The sequence below is a fragment of the Salvelinus sp. IW2-2015 genome, linkage group LG25 (assembly GCF_002910315.2).
Source record: "Salvelinus sp. IW2-2015 linkage group LG25, ASM291031v2, whole genome shotgun sequence".
Classification (NCBI taxonomy): Eukaryota; Metazoa; Chordata; class Actinopteri; order Salmoniformes; family Salmonidae; genus Salvelinus; species Salvelinus sp. IW2-2015.
In genome coordinates this window covers 24,351,735-24,363,831 of record NC_036865.1, presented here as the reverse complement: position 1 = coordinate 24,363,831, position 12,097 = coordinate 24,351,735, and the positions used below count along the sequence as shown (strand labels likewise).

At 42.8% G+C, this 12,097-nt stretch overlaps 1 protein-coding gene across 1 annotated transcript in view; it reads right to left on the bottom strand.

The window, feature by feature from the left end:
* Positions 1-2,096, bottom strand: part of LOC139022567 (voltage-gated delayed rectifier potassium channel KCNH1-like) — a 14,174-nt gene extending 12,078 nt beyond the window's left edge. The window contains exons 1-2 of the mRNA XM_070434843.1: positions 1,913-2,096; positions 686-771 (exon numbers count right to left, since the gene is read on the bottom strand). Of these exons, the coding sequence (XP_070290944.1) occupies positions 686-771; positions 1,913-2,096 (270 nt within the window). The remainder of the gene's footprint in view (positions 1-685; positions 772-1,912) is intronic.
* Between the last annotated feature and the right edge of the window lie 10,001 nt (positions 2,097-12,097).

The window sequence follows — 12,097 nt, the reverse complement described above, 5'->3', positions numbered from 1 at the left end:
AATGTCACGTTCCTGACCTATTTATGTTAGTTGTTATGTGTGTTAGTTGGTCAGGACGTGAGGTTGGGTGGGCATTCTATGTTTTCTGTTTCTGTGTTGGTTTTGGGTTGCCATGGCTCGGCAGGTGTTTGGCGTTCCTCTAATTAAGAGCATATTTAGGTAGGCGTTGTCACAGTGTTTGTTGTGGGTGATTTCTTCCGTGTCTGTGTATGTTCACCACGCGGGACTGTTTTCGGTTTGTTTTGTTCCTCGTTCATTTTTGTGTAGCCTATGTTTCCTATTCGTGCGTTCTTCTTGTTTTATGTAAGTTCGTCGTCTAGGTCTGTCTACACCGTTTGTTGTTTTGTTAGTTTTAGTCAAGTTCGTGTTTTATGGTAGAGTGGCCAGACAGAAGCCACTCCTCAGTAAAAGGCACATGACAGCCTGCTTGGAGTTTGCCAAAAGGCACCTAAAGACTCTCAGAACATGAGAAACAAGATTCGCTGGTCTGATGAAACCAAGATTCAACTCTTCGGCCTGAAAACCAAGTGTCACGTCTGGAGGAAACCTGGCACCATCCCTATGGTGAAGTATGGTTGTGGCAGCATCATGCTGTGGGGATGTTTTTCTGCGGCAGGGACTGGGAGAGTAGTCCGGATCGAGGGAAAGATGAACGGAGCAAAGAGCAGAGATCCTTGATGAAAACCTGCTCCAGGGCGCGCAGGACCTTGAACCCGATCGAACATCTCTGGAGACCTGATAATAGCTGTGCAGCAACGCTTCCCATCCAACCTGACAGAGCTTGAGAGGATCCGCAGAGAAGAATGGGAGAAACTCCCCAAAAACAGGTGTGCCAAGCTTGTAGCGTCATACCCATGAAGACTCAAGGCTGTAATTGCTGCCAAAGGTGATACAACAAAGTACTGAGTAAAGGGTCTGAATACTTATGTAAATGTGGTATTTCTGTTTTTCATTTTTAATAAATTAGCTAAAATGTCTAAAAACCTGTTTTTGTTTTGTCATTATGGGGTATTGTGTGTAGATTGATCAGATTTTTTTTTTAAATGTATGCAGGTGTTTTAGCCTAGCTCAGAGCTTTCTGTGGTGGTGGGGCAGCCAGTGGAAAATACGGACCGTAGGGGTTGGTAATATTCTCTAGTTGCACCATGATTGACTCAGTGTTCTGTCACTCAAGGGGACACTACGAGTAAAGCTTGAAAATTCAAGCCCTTGGGTGCTGCCATAGATTTACATTAGAAGTGCCCATCTTAAAAGGCTCAAGGTCATTGGCAACAGATAAAATGACTTCAAATCATGTTATATCTACCTTAGCTTTGATTGGACTGATCATGTCAACATAATTCTTTCAAAACGATAGCTGGCAAGCTTGGATTGGACTGATCATGTTAACATCATACTTTCAAAATGATAGCTGGCAAGCTAGATAAGCAGTCGTCATCATGAATCAAGTCAACAATCTACTAGCAAATCCTATTCAATCCTTGTCATATGAAGAGAAATTATGGATTATATAACGTATTGGTGCTCATTGGCCATTGGACATAACCATTACACAAGAAGTTAGAAATGGCAAAATCCACGAGTGCTGAGTGTCACGCCCTGACCGTAGAGATCTTTTTATGTGTCTATTTTGGTTTGGTCAGGGTGTGATTTGGGTGGGCATTCTATGTTAATTTTCTATGTTTTGTACTTCTTTGGTTTTGGCCGGGTGTGGTTCTCAATCAGAGGCAGCTGTCTATCGTTGTCTCTGATTGAGAACCATACTTAGGTAGCCTTTTCCCACCTGTGTTTTGTGGGTAGTTGTTTTCTGTTTTGTGTTTCTGCACCTGACAGAACTGTTTCGGTTTCATTCGTTCTCTTTGTTGTTTTGTTATTTGGTGTTCAGTTTTATTAATAAATCGTGAACACTTACCACGCTGCGCTTTGGTCCACTCCTTCTTCTTCAGACGGCCGTTACACTGAGGCACGACTTGGGTTTGAACCCAGGATGTGTCACTGCCGGGCCGTGACCGGGAGACCCATGGGACAGCGCACGATTGTCCCAGCGCTGTCTGGGTTAGAGGAGGGTCTGGCCGACCAGGATTTCCTTGTCTCATCGTGCTCTAGCAACTGCTTGTGGTGGGCCGGGCACCTGCAAGCTGACCTTGGTCATCAGCTCGGTGGTGTTTCCTCCGACACATTGGTGTCGGAGGCTGGCTTCCGGGTTAAGCGAGCAGTGTGTCAAGAAGCAGCTTGGCTCTCGACCTTCGGTAGGGGAGTTGCAGCAATGAGACAAGATCGTAACTTCTGGCCCATGGCGTTGTATGTGAATGTTTATCCTTTATTTTTTTTACCCTCTTTTTCTCCCCAATTTCGTGATTTCAAATTGCTAAATCCAGCATGACTTCTGCCACGTTCAAAACAACTGGAAACTCGGAACTGGGAAATATCAGACTTCAGTGAGTTCAAGACAACTGGGAACTCTGAAAGAAACTAGCTTCGACTGGGAAAATAATTTTCAGCCGTCATCCAGCTTCTTTCTAGAGCCCAAAAGGACCGCCGCGCCACCGTCCTGTTCAAGTGAGCACAGCACAACAAGGTAAGTCTAAAATGTCTTGTAAGTTGCTGCATGAATGATGTAATATGCCAGGGAGATAGCATTACTTTCTTGGCCACAGAATACATAAGGGTAGTAAGCTGTTAGTAGCCCATGTGTCTCACCCTAATAATTTCCCCCCTCATAACTTAGCCTACTGTTCTGACTTGGTGGTGCACATGTAGTCTATAGCCTGTTTTAGAGAAATGTAATCGTTGAATATTGTAAGAGCTTTCATTGTCTGCTTATATGCCGCCTTCATTTATCCTACAGTTCTGACTTGGTGTACAGGGAGAATAATGTAAGAGCGATAACTACGTCCGTCCTAGCTCGGATTGCCTCTTATCCGCTCATTGTTCCCTTATGCCATAGTTTGTACATCTCAATTGTCAGTAGAAACAACTTTTGTTTAAGCAACTCAGCCAAAACCAGCTATGTTTTTTAAAAAGGCAGTAAATGAGGCTGAATTAACTGTTTTGCTGCCAGAAAAGGCTTTGCTGGAATGCATCCCTCAATTTTTTGGGCAGTTTGCCCCACCAAGATTTACATGCTAAAATCTGCACAATATAATTCCTCTTACCTAGTAATGCATTAAATATCACACCTCTCTACAGGGTTCTAAGCCTCCAACCCCAAAGCGAAATTATGGTGTCATGAACATCGAAGTCAGAGACGTGGCTTGGCATCTATTATTCAGTGAGCTGCTGAATTGCCAGCTGGCTGCTTCAGAGAACAAAAGCTTCACGTCAGTTGGGTATTTTTTATTTTATGTAAGGAGGCAAGCTTAATTTAGGTTAAGCCAGTGACTCTCATCATATGGGGGGGGGGGGTAATCATGGCAAACACTAACGTTAACTCTGTCACTAGCCCACATATACAGTGCCTTCAGAAAGTATTAAGCCTAAATAAGTTCAGGCGTAAAAATGTCTTGAACAAGTCACATAATAAGGTGCAAGGACTCTCTGTGCAACAATAGTATTTAACATGATTTGTGAATGACTACCTCATCTCTGGACCCCACACATAAAATTATCTGTAAGGTCCCTAAGCCGAGCAGTGAATTTCAAACACAGATGTAACCACAAAAATCAGGGAGATTTTCCAATGCCTCGCAAAGAAGGGCACCTATTGGTAGGTTGGTAGTGGTATTGTTTAATTTTTTAAGCTGACATTGAATATCCCTTTGAGCATGGTGAAGTTAGTTCTTACACTTTGGATGGTGTATCAATACTAGTGTCACACTCGTCGTAACGTTGAAGAGAGGAGGACCAATGCGCAGCGTGAAATGAATACATTCTTGAATTATTTAACGAAGACGAAAATGAAGAACACTTGACAAACTAATACAAAACAATAAACGACGAACGTAAAGCTAATGAAAACTAGTGCTGACACAAACACTACACATAGACAATAACCCCCAACCCACAATACAAAACAGGCTACCTAAATATGGTTCCCAATCAGAGACAACGCAAAACACCTGTCTCTGATTGAGAACCATATCAGGCCAAACACATAGAAATAGACAAACCAGACATACAACATAGAATGCCCACACAGATCACACCCTGACCAACCAAAACATAAAACATACAAAGCAAACTATGGTCAGGGCGTGACAACTAGAGGTCCACCGATTATGATTATTCAACGCCGATACCGATTATTGGAGGACCAAAAAAAGCCGATACCGATTAAATCGGCCGATTTTTATATATATATGTAATAATGACAATTACAACAATACTGAATGAACACTTATTTCAACTTAATAAAATACATAAATAAAATCTATTTAGTCTCAAATAAATAATGAAACATGTTCAATTTGGGTTAAATAATGCAAAAACACAGTGTTGGAGAAGAAAGTAAAAGTGCAATATGTGCCATGTAAAAAAGCTAACGTTTAAGTTCCTTGCTCAGAACATATGAAAGCTGGTGGTTCCTTTTAATATGAGTCTTCAATATTCCCAGTTAAGAAGTTGTAGGTTGTAGTTATTATAGGAATTATAGGACTATTTCTCTTTATACCATTTGTATTTCATATACCTTGACTATTGGATGTTCTTATAGGCACTATAGTATTGCCAGCCTAATCTCGGGAGTTGATAGGCTTGAAGTCATAAACAGCGCTGTGCTTCAAGCATTGCGAAGAGCTGCTGGCAAACGCAGGAAGGTGCTGTTATATGCAACGGCAGGACAAGTTAGTTAACCTAGTAATATCTAGCAACTTACCTTGGCTCCTTGCTGTACTCACGTAACAGGTGGTCAGCCTACCACGCAGTTTCCTCGTGGAATGCAATGTAATCGGCCATAATCGGTGTCCAAAAATGCCGATTACCGATTGTTATGAAAACTTGAAATCGGCCGAAATTAATCTGCCATGCCAATTAATCGGTCGACCTCTAATCAATACAGCCAGTCACTACAAAGATACAGGCGTCCTTCCTAACTCAGTTGTCAGACAGGAAGGAAACCACTCAGGGATAATGAGGGTGATGGTGAATTTAAAACAGTTACAGAGTTTAATGGCTGTGATAGGAGAAAACTGAGGATGGCTCAACAACACTGTAGTTACTCCACAATACTGACCTAAATGACAGAGTGAAAAGAAGGAAGCCTATACATAATAAAAATATTCCAAAACATGCATCCTGTTCGCAATACGGCACTAAAGTAAAAGTGCAAACAAATTGGCTTTATGTCCTGAATACAAAGCGTTATGTTTGGGGCAAATCCAACACATCACGGAGTACCACTCTTCATATTTTCAAGCGCGGCGGTGGCAGCATCATGTTATGGGTATGCTGGTAAAAAGAAACGGAATAGAGCTAATCACAGGCAAAATCCTAGATGAAAACCTGGTTCATACTGCTTTCCAACAGACACTGGGAGACAAATTCACCTTTCAGCAGGACAATAACCTTAAACACAAGGCCAAATATACACTGGAGTTGCTTACCAAGACGACATTGAATGTTGCTGAGTGGCAAGTTTTGACTTAAATCTGTTTGAAAATCTATGGAAAGACTTGAAAATGTCTGTCTAGCAATGATGAACAACCAGACCTTGAAGAACAATGTGCAAATATTGCACAATCCACGTATGCAAAGCTCTTAGAGACTTGTCCAGAAATACTCACATCTGTAATCGTTATTATGGGGTGTTGTGTGTAGATAACCAATCTATTTCATTATTCAACAAAATGTGGAATAAGTCAAGAGGTATGAATACTTTAAGGCACTGTAGGCCCACACAAGCCAACCTGGTCGCACACCCACTCGCATGATATTATGTTTTTTTTGGTCCCTATATTTCGTATGATATTTTACATCCCTCCACTTCGTATCATATGTTAAATCAAATCAAATTGTATTTGTCACATGCGCCGAATACAACAGGTGTAGGCCTTACAGTGAAATGCTTACTGACAAGCCCTTAACAATGCAGTAAAAAAGAAGAAGATATAAAAGTAACAAATAATTAAAGAGCAGCAGTAAAATAACAATAACGAGGCTATATACAGGGGGTTCCGGTACAGAGTCAATGTGCGGGGGCACCGTTTAGGCGAAGTAATTGAGGTAATATGTACATGTAGGTAGAGTTATTAAAGTGACAATGCATAGATAATAACAGAGTAGCAGCAGAGTAAAATGAACGGAGGGGGGGGGGGGGGGGGGGGGCAATGCATTGAATGGCTGTTCAGGAGTCTTATGGCTTGGGGGTAGAAGCCTCTTGGACCTAGACTTGGCGCTCCGGTACAGCTTGCCATGCGGTAGCAGAGAGAACAGTCTATGACTAGGGTGGCTGGAGTCTTTGACAATTTTTAGGGCTTTCCTCTGACATCGCCTGGTATAGATGTCCTGGATGGCAGGAAGCTTGTCCCCAGTGATGTACTGGGCCTGATGCACTACCCTCTGTAGTGCCTTGCGATCGGAGGCCGAGCATTTGCCATATACCAGGCAGTGATGCAACCAGTCAGGATGCTCTTGATGGTGCAGCTCAAGAACCTTTTGAGGATCTGGGGACCCATGCCAAATCTTTTCAGTCTCCTGAGGGGGAATAGGTTTTGTTGTGCTCTCTTCACGACTGTCTAGGTGTGCTTGGTCCATGATAGTGTGTTGGTGATGTGGACACCAAGGAACTTGAAGTTCTCAACCTGCTCCACTACAGCCCTGTCGATGAGAATGGGGGCGTGCTCGGTCCTCCTTTTCCTGTAGTCCACAATCATCTCCTTTGTCTTGATCACGTTGAAGGAGAGGTTGTTGTCCTGGCACCACACAGCCAGGTCTCTGACCTCCTCTCCTATAGGCTGTGTCATCGTTGTCGGTGATCAGGCCTACAACTGTTGTGTCATCGGCAAACTTAATGATGGTGTTGGAGTCGTGCCTGGCCGTGCAGTCATGAGTGAACAGGGAGTACAGGAGGAGACTGAGCACGCACCCCTGAGGGGCCCCCGTGTTGAGGATCAGTGTGGCGGATTTGTTGTTACCTACCCTTACCACCTGGGGGCGGCGCGTCAGGAAGTCCAGGATCCGGTTGTAGAGGGAGGTGTTTAGTCCCAGGGTTGTTAGCTTAGTGATGAGCTTTGAGGGCACTATGGTGTTGAACGCTGCGCTGTAGTCAATGAATAGCATTCTCACAAAGGTGTTATTTTTGTCCAGGTGGGAAAGAGCAGTGTGGAGTGCAATAGAGATTGCATCATCTGTGGATCTGTTGGGGCGGTATGCAAATTGGAGTGGGTCTAGGGTTTCTGGGATAATGGTGTTGATGTGAGCCATGACTAGCCTTTCAAAGCACTTCATGGCTACAGACATGAGTGCTACGGGTTTGAAACATGTTGGTATTACAGACTCAGACAGGGAGAGGTTGAAAATGTCAGTGAAGACACTTGCCAGTTGGTCAGCGCATGCTTGGAGTACATGTCCTGGTAATCTGTCTGTGAATGTTGACCTGTTTAAAGGTCTCACGCACATCGACTGCGGAGTGCGTGATCACAGTCGTCCAGAATAGCTGATGTTCTCATGCATGTTTCAGTGTTACTTGCCTCGAAGCGAGCATAGAAGTAATTTAGCTTGTCTGGTAGACTTGTGTCACTGGGCAGCTCCCGGCTGTACTTCCCTTTGTAGTCTGTAATAGTTTGCAAGCCCTGCCCCTCCAACGAGCATCGGAGCCAGTGTAGTATGATAAGATCTTAGCCCTGTATTAACGCTTTGCCTGTTTGATGGTTCGTCAGAGGGCAAAGCGGGATTTCTTATAAACTTCCAGCTCCTTGAAGCGGCAGCTCTACCCTTTAGCTCAGTGCGGATGTTGCCTGTAATCCATGGCTTCTGGTTGGGGTATTTACATACAGTCACTTTGGAACATATTCCAGTCTGTGCTAGCAAAACAATCCTGTAGCTTAGCATCTGCTTCACCTGACCACTTTTTTATTGACCGAGTCACTGCTGCTTCCTGCTTTAATTTTCGCTTGTAGGCAGGAATCAGGAGGATAGAATTATGGTCAGATTTTCCAAATGGAGGGCGAGGGAGAGCTTTTTTCGTCCCTGTGTGTGGAGTAAAGGTGGTCTATTGTTTTTTCCCCCTCTGGTTGCACATTTAACACACTGGTAGAAATTTGGTTGAAAGGATTTAAGTTTCTCTGCATTAAAGTCCCCGGCCACTAGGAGAGTCGCCTCTGGATGAACGGTTTCCTGTTTGTTTATGGCGGTATACAGCTCATTGAGTGCAGTCTTAGTGCCAGCATCAATCTGTGGTGGAATGTAGACAGCTACGAAAAATACAGATGAAAACTCTCTAGGTAGATAGTGTGGTCTACAGCTTATCATGAGACACTCTACCTCAGGCAAGCAAAACCTAGAGACTTCCTTAGATATCGTGCACCAGCTGTTGTTTACAAATATACAAAGACCGACACCCCTTGTCTTACCAGAGGCTGCTGTTCTATCCTGCCTGTACAGTGTAAAACCCGCCAGCTGTATGTTATTCATGTCGTCGTTCAGTCGTGACTCGGTGAAACATAAGATATTACAGTTTTTAATGTCCCGTTGATAGTTTAATCTTGCTCATAGGTCATCGATTTTATTTTACAATGATTTCACATTGGCCAATAGAACGGATGGCAGTGGGGGTTTACTCGCTCAAATACTCCTACGAATTCTCAGAAGGTAGCTCAACCTCCACCCCCTTTTTCTCTGTATTTTCTTCACGCAAATGACGGGGATTTGGACCTGTTCCCAGGAAAGCAGTATATCCTTCACGTCGGACTCATTAAAGGAAAAAGCTTCTACCAGTTTGTAGTGAATAATCGCTGTTCTGATGTTCAGTAGTTATTCTCAGTCATAAGAGGCTGTGGCAGCAATATTATGTACAAAATAAGTGTTACAAACAACGCAAAACCGAACAAAATAACAGTTGGTTAGGAGCAAGTAAAACGTCAGCCAGCCTCTCCAGCGCCATTCACAAATGGTCCGGTGGCGTTGCACTGCTGGAATAGCAACCGTACAGTATTACAACAAAAAAAAACATATGTTTTAAGGGAGAAGTAGGCATTGGTCTGAAGCCTAAAAATAAAGGAAATTCACATGAGCACCACAATACCTACTTCACCCATACTCTATTCCAGCACACAGCTTTGACCTACTACAGTAGCTATGTTGGTGTCTTGTACTTCAAACAGTGTATGCAGGTTGCATAGGATTCAAACCATCTCTAACAGTCTAATTCATACTCTTAGAGGAGGTGCTCCCATAACAATGTGATTTGTTAGCAAGCTTGTTTTGTGAAAGAATTTGGTATATATTCAAAATTGAGTTGTGGTGCATAAATGTCCACACCACTGTTTGGGTCTAGCTAACGGGCATTAGGACATAAGCTAGCTAACGTTAGCTGTGTGAAGTAGCTAGCTAGGTCAGCTGTTGTCTAGCTCCAGCTAGCTAGCTAACTAATGTCATGACCGAAGCAATATGTGTAAAAACCTTCCATAACTAAATATAGATAGATATTCAACTTTAGTTCTCATCTGGTATAATGTTATGTTAGCTAGCTAGCTACAGTACAGCAGCTGGCTGGCTAGATAGCGAACTAATCAAAACCACAATCATTGGCTTATCAAATCGAAAACAGCTCACTATTAACAACCGACCCATTGTTTCACGTTGGACAATCATCTGTATGCATTTATTGATTAACCTCAGCTTGAATAGCAACATATAGCTATGTACAGTAGCCTAGATTTGATCTCATACACGACACTTCTTTTGACTGCTTGGCTGGTGCAGGCGGCCAGCTGTGTTGTTGAGTTGCTGAGCAACGGAGATGCTGGGCCAAGTTTTAGAACTCTGAAAAAGATGTGAGCATTGTCAGAAATTCTACAAAATGTAGCACCTCTTTGGTTCTCTATTGGCACGTGAGAATGATAAATTATAAATGTATTAAAAACTGTTGCACCTACAAGTCTAATGGTCACTTTACAGATGCTGTAGTCTCGTTCTTATCTAACGCCTTGATATTGAGCTAGGTCTAGGGAACAAATTGTATTTTGTCCTAATGCTAACGACCCTGGAAAATAATTTCTTAGCGGTCATACAGTATCATATGTCATAGCTAGCAGGTTAATGTAACATAGCTAGCAGGTTAATGTAACATAGCTAACAGGTTAATGTAACTTCGCTAGCAGATTAATGTAACATAGCTAGCAGGTTAATGTAACATAGCTAGCAGGTTAGCCTTACGTGGTTCAGTTTAGGGTTAGCGAACATGCTAAGTAGTTGCAAATTGGTATGGTTGTGGTTAGCTAAAGTTGCTAATTAGCTATGATGCTAAAGCTGTCCCGACCCGATTCAAAGACGCAACCTGTGGTTTGATAGACATTTGCCTTATACGCTCACCCAATCTCCCCAACCAACCTCCCTACCAACCTCCCTACTTTCGTTTCTGTCTAAAGTAACATGTGGTCTTAAGTAACCAGACCATTTGTAACATATCATACGTATCGGAGGTATCGCTTCCAAAAAAGGGTACTGTCCTAAATCTAGTCGGAGCGAACAGGCTGCACAGGCATGCACATGTACACACACACCTGATTTTCTGATACAAAAACAGACAACAATACTGGATGTACAGTATGGAAGCAAACATATTGTACTTACCCAGTGCATGTAAATCTTGGTGGGGGGGGGGGGGGGCAAAGCCACTACACAACACTAAACAATACATTAATTGCACAATAACGGTGACAAACGGTGCCCACAAACTATTAGTGCCTACATAAAGCTGTCCCAACAGCAGAGTCCCAACAGCAGTCCCAACACCTTACCACCGCTACACCTGGCTATCAGCGGAGCCTTGTCTGGCAGAGAAACAATTCATTCAGCCTCATTTACTGCCTTAAAAAAACATTGCTGATATGGCTACTGACAATTGAGATGTACAAACTATGGCATAAGGTGACGACAAGCGGATTTGAAATGTACAGCGACAGAATTCAGAACATGAACCGTTCTTACAGTGTTCTCCCTGTACACCAAGTCAGAACCGTAGAATAAATAAAGGGGGCATATAAACAGACAATGAAAGCTCTTAAAATGTTTGATGGTTACATTTCTCAAAAACAGGTTATAGCTACATGTGTACCACCAAGTCAGAACAGAACAGTAGGCGAAATAAAGAGGTGAAAATAGACCAAATCATTAGGGTGAGGCACATGGGCTACTGACAGCTTACAGAACAACGTACACTTAGCATTACTTTCTTAGCTACAGTATACATACATATATATCCCCCTGGCATATTACATAATTTATGCAGCAGCATACAATACGTTTTTGGACTCACCTTGTTGTGCTGTGCTCACTTGAACAGGAAGGTGGTGCGGTAGTCCTTTGTGGGCAAATTTGTCATCAAACTTTGTCAAATTCTGCCATTCTCTGGATTTATGGTGCTTTCAAGACAACTGGGAACTCCAAAAAAAAGTTGAATCATGATGATGTCAGTGATCTTCTGGTCATAGCTCTTGAAAGAGGCCCGAGTTCCAGATTTACAATTTCGAGTTGTATCAAATAGAGGTCGACCGACATGGCCGATTAATTAGGGCCGATTTCAAGGTCATAACAATCGGTAATCGGCCCTTTTGGATGCCGGTTACATTGCAATCCACGAGGAAACTGCGTGGCAGGCTGACCACCTGTTGCGCGAGTGCAGCGTCAAAAGGACCTTGTACCTGCAAGGAGCCAAGGTAAGTTGCTAGCTAGCATTAAACTTATCTTACAAAAAACAATCAATCGTCACATAATCACTAGTTAACTACACATGGTTGATGATATTACTAGGTTAACGAGCTTGTCCTGCGTTGCATATAATCAATGCGGTGGCTGTTAATTTATCATCGAATCACAACCTACTTCAACTTCGCCAAACGGGTTATGATTTAACAAAAGCGCATTTGCGAAAAAAGCACATTCGTTGCACAAATGTACCTAAACATCAATGCCTTTCTTAAAATCAATAAACAGAAGTATA